Source organism: Bombus flavifrons, chromosome 15, assembly GCF_040668555.2.
Source record: "Bombus flavifrons isolate JBK064 chromosome 15, iyBomFlav1_principal, whole genome shotgun sequence".
In the NCBI taxonomy this organism is placed as follows: domain Eukaryota; kingdom Metazoa; phylum Arthropoda; class Insecta; order Hymenoptera; family Apidae; genus Bombus; species Bombus flavifrons.
In genome coordinates, this window is record NC_138456.1 from 3891882 (window position 1) to 3912441 (window position 20560).

The 20560-nt window shown below is 31.5% G+C and overlaps 2 protein-coding genes across 3 annotated transcripts in view; one reads left to right on the top strand and one right to left on the bottom strand.

The window, feature by feature from the left end:
• Positions 1-5783: 5783 nt before the first annotated feature.
• Positions 5784-11949, top strand: LOC138187684 (ubiquitin carboxyl-terminal hydrolase 8). 2 transcript variants are annotated; one of them, XM_069128705.1, is made up of 12 exons: positions 5784-5965; positions 6724-7079; positions 7220-7584; positions 7653-8535; positions 8674-8843; positions 8909-9047; positions 9130-9279; positions 10167-10403; positions 10641-10745; positions 10840-11046; positions 11116-11474; positions 11808-11949. In XM_069128705.1, the coding sequence occupies exons 2-12, from the start codon at positions 6819-6821 to the stop codon at positions 11920-11922; spliced, it is 2991 nt and encodes a 996-aa protein (XP_068984806.1). In that variant the 5' UTR covers positions 5784-5965; positions 6724-6818; the 3' UTR covers positions 11923-11949. The 2 variants fall into 2 exon arrangements, with proteins under 2 accessions (XP_068984806.1, XP_068984807.1); XM_069128706.1 differs by lacking the exon at positions 5784-5965 and having other exon boundaries at positions 6996-7125.
• A 1145-nt stretch (positions 11950-13094) lies between these two features.
• The window catches only part of Pngl (N-glycanase Pngl), a 53729-nt gene continuing 46263 nt past the window's right edge, over positions 13095-20560 (bottom strand). The window contains exons 3-9 of the mRNA XM_069128717.1: positions 17237-17367; positions 15857-16125; positions 15210-15505; positions 14907-15137; positions 14444-14618; positions 13856-14275; positions 13095-13766 (exon numbers count right to left, since the gene is read on the bottom strand). Coding sequence (XP_068984818.1) covers positions 13194-13766; positions 13856-14275; positions 14444-14618; positions 14907-15137; positions 15210-15505; positions 15857-16078 — 1917 coding nt within the window. The 5' untranslated portion in view covers positions 16079-16125; positions 17237-17367 and the 3' untranslated portion in view covers positions 13095-13193. The remainder of the gene's footprint in view (positions 13767-13855; positions 14276-14443; positions 14619-14906; positions 15138-15209; positions 15506-15856; positions 16126-17236; positions 17368-20560) is intronic.

The following is a 20560-nucleotide window of genomic DNA, read 5'->3' on the forward strand; positions in this document are numbered from 1 at the left end:
CATAACACTGAGTCGGCAAGTGCCGCACGAATATCGCAAACGAATCAATCTTGTCCATCTAAAAATCATACATTTCCATTTCTTTTCCTGTCTTTTATCGTTTCCTATCTTTTCCCCCAAAGAATCTGTTTTAACAAATATCTAAAATTTGACGAGAAGATTTTTAAAGACTATAGAATTTAAATTAATTTTTGTGGATCATTTTAGGAAATTGTTGATGCGCTAATATAGAATATTTATAATAATCTATTGATTATATAAAAGTCCTTTGATTTAGAAAAATTTTAATTGTAGATTTGCAAATTTCTGAATTTTTATTATCTTTACAGCTTTTTCTTCGCGATATTTTTTGTAACACATTTTTATTAAGGATTGATTAAATGTATAATATTCTTGAGATAAAATTTGCTGCTCTTTTTTTGATTTGCTGGTGGAACCAGTTCTTCTTCCTGAACAGTGACTGCGCTTTTCAAATAAATATTTCGATCTATTTGCACAAGGGGGAGGACGGTGGGGCTACACACGATCAAAGGAAGGGAGACAAGCTTATTGTTAGTCTATTTTGTACCCTACTGGTTGCTGGCTCCCGAATACATTTCTACCAACAGACGAATCGAAGTCAATAAGCTGAAACGTGTTAGTTGTTGTAATAATAAAACCATCCAAAATTCTAGTCGTGTAATCCCCTTCTAATAATATTTCTCTAGGGACAATTTCTTTCTTCTATTTTTCTGTCTCCAACGATGAACGATAAAAATATCTATACAAACTAGATATAATATATTTTTAAAAAAATGTACCTATACTTATTAATGGAAGATAAAACGAGTTTAAGTGATCTATCTAGTGTCCTCTACTTAAACAGACGACCTAGACAGCTATAGTATCGCGATCTTAACTCGGACCAATTTTTTGGACGTATCAATCATTTTATAATATTAGAATTGTCAGATAGGTGATATAACAAAGAAACTAATTGTTATATATACACGCGAGAGATCAATTCGACAAGAAATTCGTCCAACGGTTAGTAGATTAATTCATCTTCACTTAATGGATTAACATCGAGATTCATGACTCAAACGAAACAAACTTAAAACATCCCCCGATTTGCAATACTCACAGGAATAATGGAATTAGCGACAGCTTAATCGTTCGAGAATTGAAGTCGATATGATCTTCTTCCTTCCTCAACTTCTAATTTACCGAAAATACCAATAATCTTGTTCTCCAACCATGAACAAGTCCAATTTCCAACGTTAAAAGAAACGCATACATATTTGCACAAGCATTAACGTTTGTGCTTTGTTTCTCAAACTAAACAAACTTCACCTAGTCTCCCTCGATCGGCGATACCGATACGAAGCGGGATAGGTTAATCGTTGTAAAAGTAGAAGAGAGTCGTTCGGGGAAAAAGTGGACGAGTATAAAGGTGAAACTACGATGTGAACGAGTGAACAGAATCGAGTAGTCGAGTGAAGCGACGCCGGGTAGGCCATAAACAAGTGCTTACCGCAATCTAATGCGTCTGTAATTGCTCGAGCACCAGTATCTTCCCCAACGGTCCCACTTGCTCCCGCGATTTAATTACTATGTAAATGTCGCATTCCCTAAACTGTCCGTTTCCCCTCCCCGCGCCACGTCCCTGCCTCCCTACCCTTTTCCAGGCTGTCGCCCGATGTCCTTAATTACTTTATACGTTATTATAGCCCACCAACTACTGTCGACCGTACTCACTCCATCCGACAGCCCCGACCGTTTCACTCCATTCCGTTCGGCCATATTGTTGCCGGCTTAAGCCCCAATCTCTTTACCTTCTTCCTTGGATCCTCTGTTCTGGTTCTGGCCGCGTGAGAATGAAAATCGTTGCCTCCTCCGAAGGTGGTTTCACCTTCTTTTAAACGATTGATACGGATTCTTTGCCGATGAATTCCTTTTTCGACGTTGATGAATCGTATCCTTCTATATTTCTGTGTTTCTTTTTCTTTTTTTTATTTTCTTCGTGTTATAACTCGTAAGTTGTATACGAGACTTTGGTTATTCAATATTTGAATATAGTTTTGGATATCGAGATTTTTCTTTGAATTTTCGAATACGCTAAAGGTACACGCGAAGAAGTAAATTTACTTGATACGCGTATATTGAGTTTTTGAATTATTGTACAGTCTCCGGATATTAGAGGGTTCTCTTAGAATTTTGGAAGAACTAGAGATACAACGAAGAAACAGGTTTTTTAACCTATGTATAATCTAAATTATTTTGTTGGTAATTAATTATCTGTAAGTGTCAAAATCTGCAGATACACAAAAAAGAGAAAGAAAATGAAGAGTTAAAGACATAAAAATTATTTTATCACAGAGTTGAGTATTCTTGCGAAGATTATACATTCGATAAAAACTGCATTCTTTACTATACCTCTATAGTATCTATTGATAAACAATGAATCGTTTCAGCTTTTTTCAAGGTAAAACAATTTATCTCGTTAATTCAGAAAGATCGGTTTCTCCTTTATGAAAGCATTTAGCAATCTCGAACGGCACGCTCCTTAACTACGTTTTGATCACAAAGTCGTTTCACGATATACTTTATAACATCGTAACACGGCCCGGAATTACGTATCTCATTATTCTTGTCTCGTACGCCGGCCTGTAACAGTCGTGTCATTAACTGGCGCTATTTCCGAAAAGTAAAATCTCCACAAATTCCCTTTCCAGCTACATTTGCGAATAAAATCTGAAATTCGTTAATAATAATAATAAAAATAATAAAAATAAAAATAGTATATTTGTTTCTTTCAGCTCCTTGGTCATGAAAAGGTACTCGGTTTACCATTGTTATCCTTATTTACTTCCCACTCTCAACCGTGCGTTCTTTTGATACATATATTTACACATTGCTCTTATCAGGCTAGAAATTCGTTAATCCTTCTACGAATAAAATCTGAAATTCCTTAATTTTCCTTTAGAACGATTCCATTCATAACGACAAACTAAAATTTTTTAACGGTCAATTATTATTCACTATGTGTCGCAATATCCAGTGAAACCATCTTTAGCTCTAATTGTATGTTTAAGACTGTACTATTCGTGCTATGTATTAATTCTTCGCTGACAGCAAGCATATATTTATTTGGAATAAATGTTTCGTAATTTCTATCTACATTTACGCATCGATTTCAAATTGTACCTTTATAATCACGGTAGTTGTGTCTCGTTACTAGATTGCGGGTTTCTATGCAGTTATAGGGATATTTGAAAGTGTAAAATTACATAGAATATACATAGTATGAAAAGATATATAAAATATCCAAAACATAGTGCTTCCTATAATACTTGCTAGGTAAAGAAATTTTCTGCCAGGGTTCTACCTTTTTAATTGTACTCTAAAAAATATGAATCTACAGAAAAACCCACAGTCTACTCGCGGTACTAACAACAATTTCAAAAAGCTTCGAACAATGCGCATGATATATTAGTATTCTGTGGTAAGTGTCCCACAGTAGATCGATACAAAACGTAACATTAGTGGTTTTAGTCAATGTTCCGTGTTACTTTAAAGTTCTGTCGATAAATCGTAGCGCCCTGAGAGTCGATTACCGATTGATTCGTCTTGCAGGATCGTCTTTATCCCCGGTCCTACTATGTCTTAGCTGGTGGACAGTATAAATGGGTTCGCTGTCCACAGGAGTCCGATAATTTGGCAGCCGAGAGGGTTGTAAGAGGGCTTTGACCAGTTTGTCAGCCACTGATGTACCTAAGAGGGTCCTTCGGCTACGCTACGTCAATTTGTCTTGCACCGTAATGGATAAACTCCCTACGATTTGTCACTGACCGATTCTCATTCAAAATCAATTGATTGCGAACATTTCTTTCGTATATTTTCAATATTTTTTAATGTTATAGGGATCGATATCGTAGTTGTTTTAAAACTCATTTGAAAGTGAGGAATGCTTTGTAATTACTTCCTGCTGCATATGTTCGATCATTTCCGACTCAATTACGTTTTTTCAACACGTTGTCTGTCTGATGAATTATATATGTTTTGAGAACACATGAGCAATAATGTAAACATAAAAAATACTTTTCTTAAACTAATCTTAAAATTTTCTTAAATCTTTTTTGAACGGAAAATTTCTTATTCGAATAGTAAATCTTTTATTCAATGTTCCTTTCTTTTTTTACTATTCTAATAGAGCTAATAATTTCATTAATTATGTCATTGTATTTTCGCTAAATGTGTTGTATATGTTAATTAATAATGTTAATTTGCATTGAAATAATTTTCGAAAGCTACAAATTTTGGATTAGATCTTTTCGGACGCAATAACGTAATTTTTCCCATTAACTATGTTAATTATTTTAGCGAATACGAAACTCTATATGCATTCATTACATTTACCACATTTTCATATATTGATATTTATTACTACGTAATTATATGCGATACGACTGTTGCAGAATACGGTGTAGATTTTGCAAATAATTCCTAAAAGCACTGGCATAATGAGAAAGATACGAAACGTGCAAAGAAAATGAGTTTTCATATGAAACGTGAAAGTAGAGTACAATTAAAAATGTACATACGGTTTAGAGATAGCTGGAAACTTAATTAAGTATGAATTATTAAAAATAAAAGAGCTACAATGTAAAGAGTGTATCTGTACAATATGAACGTGATTAGTATGCATCAATTATTTTCATATAATGCTTTATATACATTTCTGCATTTCTATACCATGAAGAAATTGTTACCTTTTATTAATTTTTCTAAATAAGCGTAATATGATTGTATTATGAATTGGTCCTCATTGAATGTTATCAGTATCTAGTGACAAATGATACAACTGTTATCTCGAAACTGTGCTATCGACTGTATCGATGTTATAGTACGAGTCTTTAAATCGAGTTACAAGGAAAGGTATAATCGTTGACTAAGTGCGAGATAAATGTAAATTTAAGAAGTTATAATAACGATAATCTTGAGAATGAAATCTAATTCTACAGTGATTCACGCACTTAACTATCTGAATTAAAACATAAATAATCTGAATTAGAACGTAATATATGTATTAGAACAAAATATATGATAAACACAACTTAATTCGAACATAAATAATATATAATTCATATTTATTTTTACAATATAATTATTGTATAAGCATTTCTTTTAAACTATTATAAATTAGTAGTCGCATTTCTTACAAGTCATGAACTGCCATCTACTACGTGGCGAACGAACTGAAACTTTGAGAGTTTTTGGATAGATTGCAGCACATGGCCTGTCCGTAAACAAGGAACGCAATTGTGTCCGACAAGCACAGACATATGTTTTGTTAGACGAAGAGAGCAATATTGTGCGATAAGAACAGATATACGAACGGTGTTAGAATTGGTCGGCAAGGAAGGAGCGAGGGAGAGGGGGAAAATTATAAATTGCTGTTAAACTATTTCGATTTATTAAAACTAATCAGTACAAAAAAAGAACAATTTATTTCTCATATTTAATTACACTTTTAAGCAATCGAAGCAATACGATTGAAAATGGTTCTATATATGTACACGGAATCTATGTATGTTAAACCATCTTTAACTTTATTAAATCTGATTAAATTGTACTACAGTAGGGGAGAAATAAAATTCGCACGTTTGATGTAAATGCTTCTTATATATGCAATACAAATACAAATATAAATATAATATAGTAAAATATAATACGAAAAATATCGAATGTTTTTCATGTAAAGTCCGCAAGAGAGCGCTGATGTTGGCACAATAAACGTCACGTTACTAGGATGTAGGAGACAGGTAGTAACATCGTTCAAGTAGAAAATTTTATTGACGTTCAAAGTATTTATTGAATTTTGACATTTCTATTGGTAAACAGAAATGTCGCACCACACCGTTTTTTCGATGGCATCATGAATAATATTATATTCATTTGGATCATGGACTGTAATGATGAAAAGGTGCATAACCAATTTCAATTACATTAGTGGTTTCTTTACCAATTATTCCAGTTTAATAGGTCATATATTTCCAACAGAATTTATAATCTCGTATAAATATCTTTATCATAGTATAATTATTTGTTTTAAAGTGTATTATTTTATTTATAAAATGTACTATTTTCTAAAATATTTTATTTTTTATAATTAGACTGGAGATGTTTATGCATTTTTGGAAAATTAGAAGTTATAAAAATATACAGAGTACATATGTATGTATAAATTTGAAAGAAAATTTGAGAATATCCAATATAAAGTACTTGTTATGATATTTATTTATGCGTTAGATTATTCAGGAAGTTTGTAGCTTTTCCAAAATTAGAAATTTCGATAAAATAATATGTTACCTCTTGTGTATCATCAAGAATGCTTTATCTCATTAATTATTAAGGTATTTAACTCCAGCAGTTTCATTTATTTCATATATCATTTATTCTAACTTTTACAAATCCATATATTTAATGATAAGATATTAGAAGAATACTTTAAAACCATGCAAAACATTTTAAACAAATAAGTAGCAAAAAGTGGTCAAAAGAAACAGTCTATACTACTTAATAAAATTTTAATTGTATATAAATATGTAACTCCTGCATTTTTCTTAAATTTTGTTACAAACAGTATAATAATATGAATTTGCATAAACAACAACAATGTAGTCATAATCTTAGTTCAGTAGTGTAGTCATAATACATTAAATGATTTTCTTTATTTTTTAGGATACTATATAGATATATAGAAGATACTATATACAATAGTGTTTACTACATTATACAAATTAAATCTGAGATTTGTAACAGTGGAAGTAGTCAAAATGTCTAAAAAAGTATCTTTACAATATAGTAGCATAAAAGATCTACAGCAAAAGACCAGAATCAATTACACTGGGAAAAAGCCCTCAGATATTTACAAAAGGCTCCCTGATATGTATAATCTGGCTGAGAATGCCAAGTTACAAGGAGAGGAGGAGAAGCAATATATCATGTTAAAAAGATGGATGAACTGCATTGATTGGTTGAAAACCACTCGAGAATATAGAGATGACAGAACATTCTTGAATATGCATATCAAACAGGTGGGGAGTGGTTATGCTTTATTAAACTTATCATTCACAAATAAAGGTATTCCGAATGTAAAGTTTTTAGGTGTTATATGTTAAAATAGATTTGGGACAATTGATCCGAGCAAATAAAACATTGTGAATGTGTTTTGCAGATTAATGAAGTAAAAAAACTACTTGCAGAGTTGAATCAAAGATTAGATGCACGATACAAACTGCGGTTGAAAGAGACGACATTGGAGAAGATTAATGTAGAAAAAATGGATGTAGATAATGAAAGAGGTGTAGATGCTTTTATGACTTCTGTTGATGGTCCTATAAAGTTACCTGAGACACCAACCAGAGATCCATTGGTCAGTGATAATGAAGAAATTATAAACTGTGATCAACTATTTCAATTAATACAAAAAGCGGATAGTAGATATTTGATCATTGATATCAGACCTAAGTTGAAATATGAAGCTTCAAGAATATTATCTGACAAATCTGTTAATATTCCTAATACCATAATAAAACCTGGGTGGGTAAACATCATTCTCTATATTACTCTAAAATGAATCTTTTTAAATAATAAATCTTATATTTTAGCAAATTAACAACGTATTTTGAAGAATATCTTCGCAAAGATAAGAAATCTCTAGACCTGTTTAAACATAGGGCAGCGCAATATGTCGATGTTATAATCCTGACCGATTGGGATACATCGAGCAAAACATTGACGCCTGAAAACCACTTAAATATACTAAGGAAAATTTTAGAAGATTGGGATCCTGGTATAAAATATAAAAGAATTACAATTTTGGATGGTGGTTACGCGGAATGGTTAACTCGTTATCCAGCATTTACAACAAATCCTAATATTGTAGAGCCTAGTTTACACGACATTGCAGACGAAATATTAGATAACATAGAGTACCCTGAATTAATACACTTAGACGAGGAAGAAAATATTATTAAGTCACGTGAAAATAAACTAATTAAATTAAAGCCAATAAATAAGAACGAAATCGCGTCGAAAGGTAGTATTACAAATGATAAAATGTGGTACAAAGACATGGACTCAGAAATAAGTAACAATATTACTATGCGCTCTAAGAATTTTATGAATAGTTCTATTGAAGCAGATAAAGTCCCCAAAAGCAACACGAGTTCACGAAAATACGATAATAATTCGTTGAATCTTCAGCATAAGAGAACATCGAATATTATTAGGAAGAATGACACGAAACCAATAGTAGATAGAAGTAGCAAACCAGTTTCCTTAGACACTTCTAATTCAGAATCAAAAATAGTTTTGAAGTTAATGAAACAGTTAAATGAGTTGGCAAAAAATAAGCAGGACTTGGATCAAGAAATCTTAGAACAAGAACGCACTTTGTACATGCAACATGATATTAAGTACAAAGGTTCGAATGACGAGGAATATATTAATAGTAATGTAAAGGCTTTGCACTCTAAATTGGAAGATAAGGTATTGAATATGCTTAAATAACAAATTATGATTGTTATATACCTAATAAACAGTTACAACTGATAAAACTAATAGTAACATATAACCAGTCTTTTATATAGTGATTACATACTAAAAATGTAATGGGTTTCTTTACAGCAAAAAGAATATAAGAAAATCGAAGATGAACTTACCAAATATTATGGAAAAATGGAATCAATTAAATTTAATCCTACAGAGGAAAACGAAAAGGGCAATCTCGAGTTCACCCTAGCTTTACTGAAACGGCGAATGAAAGATACTTCTGCGGAGCGAAAAAAATTACGAGAGTGAGTACACAAATATAATATTAAAAGTTATTTCATTTATTAATTATACATCTTTATGCCAATAGAATATCTATGAAAAATAATTACAAAGAATTATCGATAAAAGAGAATGAAAATAATATCCACAAAGAACCTCTGAAAATGGATAGTACATCAATGGGAGGAAATTTAGAGCGTTCGTACTCCAGTCCAAACTTACTACAGGTATCTACAATTAGTTTACAAAAGAAGATTTAATTTAAAAACTCGATAACTTAAAGAAAGTTTCTTTTTATAAATCGCTCAGTTGACGGATCGTAAAGCACCGCAAGTAGACAGAAGCTCGAAGCCACAAGTCTCGTCGTACAATCATAATGGGACTTATGGCGATAATAAAATGTCCCATTTGAGTTGGGCGAATCGTGAAGAAAGAATGACACCTGTTCATGGAAGTGTTGTAAGTATTAACACATCATTAAAAAGTTTAAAAGACGTGGAAGTAACATAAAAAAATGTTTAAAGCAACATTAGTTGACATTCATTACCACACGTTGTTTTGTATGAGATTCCATTGACGATTATAATTGCTGACAGCCACGTGTTTACTGTCCACGTGGATAAATCAGAATAAAACATACTAAGTATACAATTTACGAAATACAATTAAACTCTATATTAATTATTGTTTTGTTATATTAATGCATAAAAATATACTACTCGTTAGAGAAGATAGAATGAAAAAAATACAATTTAAAACTTCATAATAGAATAAAATCGCGTGTTTTTTCGTTTCTATGTGACAAATAAACACGTGAGCACAAAAACATTTTCTACCTGCAAGGCTTCTAAATCCAATTTAGTTAAATCTTCTCGAAGTAACGCGTCACAGATATGTATCAGTATATGTCTGACTATCATCACCAAATGCTACTACGGCGAAGTTCATTAACATAACTTCAATTAAACTCTACGATCACGCGAATGAGTGTCGAATACATTAGGATTGGCAAGATTATAATATAGAATAATTAATTATGATCGGTCTCGTCTTAAAATATGTAGTAAATCATGTAATAAATAATTTATTAACAAATAACGTGTAAACGAAAGATGGTAAATTCGTCTAGAAAATTTGTACCGAATTTCAATGTTTATTATTTTAAAAAGGTAATTGATAAACATTGAAGATTTTACAAAACAATAAAAATAGACATCGAAGAGAATAAAATTCTTAATTTTCGTTATATAGAAAGTTGTTAAAAAATAATTTTATCTAAAAAAGAGATATGTGCCAATGAAGAATAAAGTATTTAGCATAGTGTCTTTCTTGTTACTATGTTACAGTATCCAGGCATTACAGGGTTAAAGAATTTAGGCAACTCCTGTTACATGAACAGTATTATACAGTGCTTAAGTAATACCACGCATTTAGCTAAATACTTTATGGACAATTTGTACGCCGATGATCTAAACACCAATAACGATAACAATACGCAAGGCCAGGTTGTGGAAGAAGTAGCTCAAGTGATTAAAGCACTCTGGAGAGGTCAATACAAGAGTATATCGCCACATGATCTTAAGGTCTGACATTTTTATTTCTTCTATATAAATAAATCAATAAAAAATATTCGTATAAAGATATAATCTTTTATCTTCCTCTAGCTTCAATTTTGTATATTTTTTAAATTCGCTTTCTGTAATTAATTTGCACTTAAAAAATTGTGTATTATAATGCGTGATATTTATTTTCTCTTTTTATTTATGCATACTGTACTTTTAGATTCATGTATGCTCTAATAAGTGTATTATAATCGTTAGATCGCCGTGGGACAATACAAATTACAATTTGAAAGTTACGAACAACAAGACTCTCATGAGTTCCTCACTTTTCTTCTAGATTGGATGCATAACGATCTAAAAAAGGTAATATCTTACCCTATTACCATTAAATACTAAATTAAATCTAACAGAAGTTAAATTTTTCATTGTTTATAAAATTTTGTTCTGGTATTTATAGAATTGTAAAGTGCCTCTGGAAATGACAGTCGCAGAGAAAGCCTGGGATAAAGCGATGGATTCCCAAAAATCCATAATATCAGACTTATTCTTTGGACAACTAAGGTCTACTATCACGTGCAGTTTTTGCAAGCAAAGTAGTACCACATATGAGATTTTCAACAGCTTGACAATGTCTTTACCTCATGCCAATCGGTGTACATTAAACGTAAACTTCCATTTTCTAATTTAAAATGAATTTTTTGCTGTATATTAAACAGGTTCATTAATTTTATAGGACTGCATTTTAAAATTTGTAAGTGGACAGAAGGTAGTAGGATGGAAGTGCCCAAAGTGCCAGACACCTCGAGAAGCTACGAAGAAATTCGATTTCGTGAAATTGGCGCCTATTATAGTTATACATTTAAATCGTTTCGCCGAGAGTGGTGGATGGCTCGAGAAACGAAACACTGCTGTGGATTTTCCACTCACAGATTTCAATTTAAAACCATACTTGGTAGCGGATAGTAGCAGTGCTACGATTTCGAATATTCGCAGTTATAATTATAGTTACAGTTTATATGCAATGTCTAACCATTATGGGACCATGGAAGGCGGCCATTATACGGCCTTTTGTAAAAACGCGACCCAAAATAAGTAAGTAAATATTTTTCTTTAGCCTCATATTCATATTTATTCTTTATGGAGCTTCAAAGCGATAATTTGAAACAAAACGATAATTGGAGTAGTAATAAGGCAGCTGCAATATTCACACAAAGTATTTATTACAAGGAAGAAAAAGAAAGATATAGGTTTCATATTAAAAAATCCAAAAGTTTGTTATTATGAATATTAACTGATTGTAAATTTATTGTACGTTTGGAGTTATTTGATTTTAATTAATTTTCCGAAAAGTGGAACTGCCTCCTTACTGTAATAGCCGTTCCAATTATTAAAATTAATAACATTAATCATGTGGTTTCTTCTCAGGTGGTATAAATACGACGATCAAACAGTCACGGAAGTTACGGTGAATCAAGTAAAGTCTCAGAACACCAATGCCTATCTCTTATTTTATACATCTTTCTCGAGCAACATTATGTAGTATTAATACAAAGAGCTGACTTATTACTTAAGGCCATGAATGTTCTGTGACGATGTAGATAATTGAATATTTTTTGTATGTACATGTATGAAGTGTATTAATTATGCGAATGTATACACACACAAACACACAATACTACGACGTCATGATGGGCTTTATTGGTGCTGGGATACGTTAACAGTATGTAAATAAATAGCGTTGAACTGAAATTTATTATTTGGGTAGCATTGAAATTATAATATATCACGTGATAGCGAAATTAGTGAAGCAAAAAAATGATATATTATAAAAGAAAATTGTATCTAGCACGCATTGCAGTCTGTATTCTATTGTGATTATGTGTTTCAGTAACGTTGTTACACTCAGTACCTTAATATGTTGTAATATAAATATTTTACGTTGAGTTTGCATTCTTCAAACACGAATGCAACACGTTCCTCATTCAACGTGATAATTTTATTATCGATAACTTGTAATTTTGTTAATTTACACATTGTATAAAGTTATTTATAATCATTTGTTCATCGTTCTTGTGTTATTTCGAGGATAAACAAGCTATTCAGAGCATAAAGTTTGTTGCGATTGTGTATATGATGCGTGAATCCGACAACGTATTATGTCAGCATTTTGCAACTTATTTGCAAATTCAATAAGACACAACGACTTATTATTATTATACGTAATGAGAAAAGCAAAGAAAAGTAAAAGTAATAGGAAAAATTAATACTTTTGGAGCACATGTAAGCAACTATATAATAAAACAGTTGTAAAATACTGTTTTTATATGACATTCGATGAATGTGTATAGAAAAGAAAAAAAAAAATAAATATTTGAAGATACTGTGTTCATGTATTATCAATGCTCACAAAATTATTGTTGAATAATTGTGTAACATCTATCGGATACGAATGTCTCCAAAAAGTGCCATCACTAGTTTGCTTATTTTGTATATGAAATAAAATCTTTCAAGCTTATGAATTCACAAGAGCTCATCTTTATTTGCAGTATAAGTTAACAATTTAATTTCATCATTTTATTGGATAAACATTATCAATTGCATTACGCAAGTGTCGAAATTTCTCTTATCATCTAATTATACAATATAATTTAAACGTGTATGTATATTTGAAAAAAAAAGAAATTTTAAATATGGAATGTTTTTACTCATTTCAAAACTAAACTTATTGGTCTTGATATATTCTTTCCATAAAGATCATATTCATTAAGACATTAAGATATTTCGATTAAATTATACAAATCAATTCTAGAATTACCGATTTTCTAGTTCGATATTGATTACTAAGGATTTATCGTCTTTGCTTTCTAGACTTTGTCGAAAAATTTGTGCGTGTTGCCACGCGCAATTGCCTTGACCACCGGAAACAGTTACCGTGAGAATTAATTTCACTGCTCCTTTCAATTGGTCCGTATGATAATTAGAAACATCGCTAATAGGTAAAATTACAGACTTATTTTGATTTGCATTGTCAAAAATCGCTTCTACCTCCCACAATACATTAGCTTTATGAAATGTTTTTATGGTAGCTTGTAAATGAAACGTCCTCACGTACAGGTTTGGTTTCGTGACTACAAAGCACCATTTTACCTTGCCAGAAGTAGCTCCTGGAGAACGAGATAAATAGGTAACCTTCCAATCGTGCTCCTCTTTACGAAACATTCCACCTTCGATCTCGTTCGTTCCATTTTGCCAACCAGATATATCCATTAATGTCTTATCACTATTATCTGTTATCATATATACGTCGTTAATGATAGAATACTGCAAATGAAATGCCTCTCCGTAGTTCGAAATGTCCCAAGAATAATTTACTTTTGGTTTCGACTGAAAGATTTAATTAAGAATTAGTTTTTATCTTGTGTGTTTTATACATATGTGAATCAATTAATGTTAATTAGAAAATGATTCTATACCTCAGAAATTTCTCCTCGCGCTAATCTCCACTCATAAGAACCAGTGGATCGTCCTCCATAATTCTCATTGTCATCAGAATTTTGTTTATTGGGCACATGAATCAATTCTATAAGTTCTAAAAGTCTTCGTTTTATCACATATTGCCGACGAGTGGCACTATAGCTCGGGGAAGATTGACGATATTTGTTCAATGATTCAATGAATCGTATCAGTTTACTTTCACAGGAGATATCTCTTCTTCTCAGCACTCCTAGTATATTACGTGTATATCTCCAAGTAACATCTTGCACCTCGTCTTTTGAATAAGCTATTATATAAGTTAGTTTCTTTTTCCAGCCCTTTTCGTACATCAATGGCCTGTCCATGACATCTTCGCATGGATCTACATGAATCCATCTTTTTTCGTGTATAGACCATACCTAAGTTATTGACATATTATCAATCACTCAATTATTTTGATGAAGTAAAGTTTTTAATGAACATAATTATGAGGACACCCTTGTGTGACCGATTTCCATATTGCAATGAGTTAACGAGTACCTTTGCACATATTTCCCATTTACGCAAGGTCAGTGATCATTACACACCTCTGTCCAAACGTGATCTGTTTCATCGTGTACACATCTTGCATCATATCCTAGTGTTCGACACAAAAGCGTGAACACGTTCACCCATTCTCCGCACCGTCCGCGTCTTAGAGTTAACAATGGTTCCGGATCGATATAGCGAGGGAATTTCACCCGTGTTCCACATTTAGTACATCTGGAATGATATTTAACAATTATTAAACTACATTCCAACAACAATCGCAGAACTTTTTGAAAAAAGGACATTGGAAGTTTTAATTTCATAATTAATTCTAATTTCTTTCTATTAGCTATGTTTGAATTGAGAATTATAACGGCTCTTAAAGAATATATATTACTCTTTTTCTATTTATAAAGTTTAATTAAATCGTACATTCGACATCTATATATTTAGTATAGACCTACAAATCCTTTCTTCAAAAAACTCTCCAATTATTCTTGGAATTAAAATATATCAAGTTACTTATGTATCTCTATTTGTGAACATCTAGGATCATCTGGAGGTACTGTGTTCTGATGTTTACAATCTGAAAAACAAGCAGTACACTTTGGACTATCGACCCATGTAAAGAATTTATATTTAAACCAATGTAACAATTCCATGAGAAATATATCTTTAACATCGTCAATATCATCCTCACTGTATTGTTTTTTAACACTTTTCTCTGGAGCAATCTGATTTAGTTTCACATGCCTACAACAGTAAATTTGATGAACAAAGCCAAATTTAGAGTAATATAATCACTTTTAAATAATTGATTATTACTTGTGCAGTTGTCTAAGTCTAGTCATAGTAGCTATTTCAAGGTCTACAATAGGTATTACTTTTTTAGCTTTCTCTTGCAAGCTTGCATCTTCATATTGCAGAACTTTTTGAAAGTTGTCTATAATAGATTTGTAAAACCTGTTCTCTTCCACTGTGAATGTTGGCGGTATTAAACTATACAATGCTGGGTCTTTAGTAACAGATGTTTTGGTAAAAGAGCTTTTACTAAGCAATTTTTGTAGGGATTGCAATTTCGAAAGTGGTGCTTCTTGTGGCAATGAAAGGCAGTCAGTGGTCTATTGGAAAAAAGGAATGTTAATGGTGCCTTACTAACTGGTCACAAATCAAATTAAATCTTATCATTTAACAAGACAGACTCCATACCAGGAAGATAGGAAAAAGGAATTCTACATATACTATACAATTAACTATTAAAATAACTACCAAAATTTAAGAAATTTCTTACATTGGATCATAATCTGAGTTATGAGGACTGAAGAATTAAAGTCAAATTAGTGGGGATGGTGACGGTCAATTAACGACGCAGAATTCTGACCAGTTAGTAAGTCACTACAGTACTTTACAAAAAAAAACTTCAATGAAATAAAAATCAATGACAATATCTTAAAGTCTTAAAGTATAATTACCTCGACAAAGCCAATATCAAACAAACATTCGATGCCTCCAAGAGCAGGTAGCAATTTTGTAGTAACTAGAGGATGATCAAGTCGTACTTCCCGATATTTTTTGTCATTTGGATGGGACAGAATGTTTTGACAAACAGTTAACAATGCATTTTCAGCATCGTTTCGTACTTGTTCTTCGTTCTCTTTTAACAAATCCACGGATCGTAACAGATCTTTATCCATGGTTGAGATTTCTTTATTTTCACAAGTACAAGATGACACGTGCAAGTCTAGAGGAAAAATGTGATATTGCAGTTGGAATGCAAGTCATTCAGTGGTGTTGCTAATCGTCTAGTAGCGCTCTTTGTGAGAAATGACATAAACCGGGTAAAACAAAATAATTCGTGTCTTTATATGTTTGTATTTTAGAATTAACAATAAGTAGATATCTAATCATGCATTCAAATTTTCATCAGAAATGATCATGCCTCAGTATGATAAAAAAAGACAATTAGATACATACATATTTATAATTTTATCACACGAAGGTAAATTATCTTCTCAAGATATAACAGGTACCCTTCTTTACCACTCATTGATACATATATAAGTAAGTATAAAGAACAATTTTTTTCTTTGTTACAAGCATCTATTTCATTTTATATTAAATGAATGAAAAAGCGTAAATTATGAAATTCATAACATATATATATATATATATATATATATATATATATATTTAATCTATTCATTTAATAGCAACAGATTGTTGCAATTCTCCTAAGTATGTATGTATATTGTTTTACGATATCCTTTCGTATGACATTCTCTGGAACATACGTTCCATTATAATACATGGTAAAACCACAATTCCACGACTATATTCGATACGTTATTCTCAAACGAAGCCTGTTAAAAGTGCAAAAGTCCATTCCGTTTGAAATATAATGGCGTGTCTATAAACAACGTCCAACGCTGCTATTGTATGCCACTGATATCGTTAAGGAGCATCGTATACGATGTCGCAGAATGGTGGCGAGATAAGAAAAGCATAGCCGATGCAACTCAGAATGCACTCGAAATGTATATGACATCTGTATGAAAAGGACATTGTATAGCTGTACCATTTGCGAGATAAAAAGTAACATTCCTATCAGTATCACGATGGATTCGAATCAGATTAAAGAAATTTCCAATATAATACAATATCTCTTGTGATTTTTTCTTATTTATTTATAAATAGCAAAGTTTTAGACATAAGTAATTTTTGGAAATTAATGAATCATTCGAATATTGTAATTCTAAATAAATACTTATACTATGAGATATCAAATTTAAAAGTTATGAGGGTTAAGATTGTCCAGAGCCTAAGGTTATGGTAGGTTATGGAAAACGACTTACCTATGGACTATATGGTTATATCAAACCTCAAGATTACGAGGGAGGTCTTGCTTAATGGTACAAAGGCGGTTCTCAGTAAACGTGAAGGTTATAGGAACGGCCTCTCGAATTCCTTCGTTGTAAAGGTAAGCCTGCAAAAATCATTTCTAAAGTTATGACAAAAGTCTTGAAATTTTCTATCCTGAAAATTCTCAAACTTTACTGTCATGAAAGTGATTCTTTCAGATTTACTACCTTATAGAGTATATTTCCTAAATTCTAAATATTCAAAGCATAGATTTTAGGGTTTATTAGATTTTATTAAATTTTGGGAAAGTAACTTCCCTTAAAATTTTTTAATTTATTAATTACTAATGTTGTTCATTTCTAATTTTTTTCAGTAAATCATACAATTTTCAAGGAAAAAAATTGAATTGTAGTAAACAATTGTTTCTTTCTAAATTCTTTTTGTACCTCTAATTTATATTAGTTAGTTTCTACAAAGTTTCTATTCTTTTAACATATTCTTTAAATTACTTCATTTAGACCTTCCTATGATTTTGTTAAGATTTAAAGAAGAAAAAATTAAATTTCAAAAAATGACTAAAACAATCGAATGAACAAAGGGAAGTTCTGCGTATTTTAATTTATGGTAAGAGTAAAAGTTGACAGATTAGAGATACAATTTTTTGAATGAAGCAGTTCGCGTTTCACTTTAGCGGGCCGTATAACGGCCTGATTTTCTACAACATTACTTTCTTTCAAACTCCGGACAATCGGTCGAAAGTGGAGCACTGCTTTTGTTTCATTTTTGATTATGTACAGCTGCCAGCATCGCGTTCTTAAGGCGGCCAACTTTTCGATGCTACATCCCTCACGCTTTCTTTTTTTTCGTTTCTTATAAACCTACAATTTATCTACGTCAATTAACAAATTAATGATGCTTTAATTCGAACCATCCAACAAATATGAATATACTTCATTTTATTTTCATACAAGATAATCGTACGATATTTGAATCATTATTTACTTTTATAATATTAAATTATTTTAAATAATTCAATACTGAATATTCATTAATAACAATATTTCATTATCATTTCAAATGTACGATATTATTTTAATCATATGCTTCTTTGAATTTATCTCACAATTTATTTCTCCCTTTCATTTACAAACTAATTATAATTATCAATTAATAACAATATTGCATAATAATATTAATAATAGCAGTAAAATAAGTTAATGACATTAATAGTAGCAATAATATTATTACTGAATGTTACTTTTAATATTAAACGATTTCAAGTAATTTAATATGTAATATCAATTAATCATAATATCACCTAAAACAAACGATATTATTTGAATTATTTGCTTCTTCAAATTTATTTCACAATTTATATAGCAATTTATTTCGTTCTTCTCGTATCATGTCACGATGTTAAGTACATAAACGTTTGAAGACAATATCCGGTTTAAAACGCGCGGGCTTTTTTTGTCACCGGAGGACATTCCCAGCGGTGGAATTATGAAATTGAATGTGCACGGGAATAAATTACCGAGTTCACACGGAAATAAACTTGATGGACAAACACGATGTCCGAGCGCAGACCGGCACAGATGTTTGTGCATCCAGTGCAATTTTGCTGATTTCGCGAAACTTTCGCGAGATATTTACTCTTCGAAGCGTCGCGTCTCTCGTAATCGAATAGAACGACGAGTCTATTCAATCCAAGATCAAAAGTGTTTTCACAGAGAGTCGTTGGAAAAATGGAAAATTTTCCACGTCATTAAAAACCACTTTCTATAATTAAATCTTGAAAACCATATTAGGTTAGGTAATAAGTTCGTTCATGTATTTTTGAAAGATTTTCGATCGGTTATTACTGGAACGTCGAATATAGTTGATGCGTTTGTGGGAAATTTAAAAATGTAAAAATGTACATAAAATTTAAAAATATACAAATATCTGACATACAGGACTTGAGATAATATCTTTCAATACAGATCCATTTTTTTTTCTTTGTCACGTTCATAAAGATATGAATCTACATAGATTATACATTCTCTGTTTATTTGTTACTGTTGCAAATTTAATCGTTTCGCTACCATGCGTCACACGTGCGACGCATTCTAATTCTTGGAATGTCTACTTGCATTTTTTCATTGTTATATATGTAAAAATATATGTGTCGTATTATGTAACACATTGAAAATTTGAAATTTTAATTGTGAACAGCGATTTTTCTTTTAAATGATGGTAGCGAAAGAGTTAATTGTTTATAATATTTTTTACTTGTAGAAGAATAGAATATAGAAATCTAACCTCAACCTAACCTCAATCTTCGAATTTAATTATTTACAGGAATTTCACTTTCTTTTCTCATTATATCGATCTTTTTATCGTCGCGCCGATTTTACATCGAAAGGCAAATTAATTCTGAATACGAAGAACATGAGGGGCACAGTACATGCATGAATCAGTCAAAGTAATGAACTTTTATACAGGGTGATTGGTAACTGGTGGTGCAAGCGGAAAGGGGGTGATTCTACGCGAAAAAAGAAGTCGAAAATATAGAATAAAAATTTTTCGTTTGAGGCTTTGTTTTCGAGAAAATCGTCTTTGAATTTTCGCTCGGTACGCGTGCACTTTATCACGTCTCGTTATAACGAATCTCACTGTAGATCGTTGTCTCGGTGGAAAAATTTAAAACAGAAAAGAAAAATAAAAAAAAATTTTTATTCTATATTTTCGACTTCTTTTTTCGCGTAGAATCACCCCCTTTCCGCTTGTACCACCAGTTACCAACCACCCTGTATAATTTAGAACTGGAAAAAAATTTGTTCATGCCATTAAAGAATAATCTTAACGTTGAATGTTACAGAAAAATAATTCTTCCATGGTATAACAAGTTTTCGATATATAGATCGATGTTATGACGGTCAGTCAAGGTAATCGCGAAACGTTACGCTGCTCCGCCGTTAAATACGGCAAATGAAATAATGGATAAAGTTTTACAGAGTATAGAGTTCAGGAACAATATTGCTTTTAGAAAGCAATATTTCAACGGCTCGTAAAGTTCCCTTCCCGTCGTATCGTTAATCGGTTTCCGTTTCGAGCGTGGGCGGTTTTATTGAAAAAAAGCCACGCGAAAGATTCTAAATAACATTTATAAATGTTCTGTGAAACGTAATCCCGGCGATCAGTTTTAATTCTGCTTTAATTAAATCACATTATCGTCGAAGATAAAAAGACCAAAAGGAAAAGTAGATTCCGATAGTATTATCATGATTATTTCATTGGTTAGTGGGATATTGATTTTATATTCTATTGTGTTTGAT

Bases quoted from the DNA above. Each gene is read 5' to 3' on its own strand.
- LOC138187684 (XM_069128705.1), top strand. From the start codon at position 6,819: ATGTCTAAAAAAGTATCTTTACAATATAGTAGCATAAAAGATCTACAG. The intron at 7,585-7,652 runs GTGGGTAAACAT...CTTATATTTTAG, and splicing joins AATACCATAATAAAACCTGG to CAAATTAACAACGTATTTTG. The intron at 9,048-9,129 runs GTATCTACAATT...TAAATCGCTCAG, and splicing joins CCAGTCCAAACTTACTACAG to TTGACGGATCGTAAAGCACC.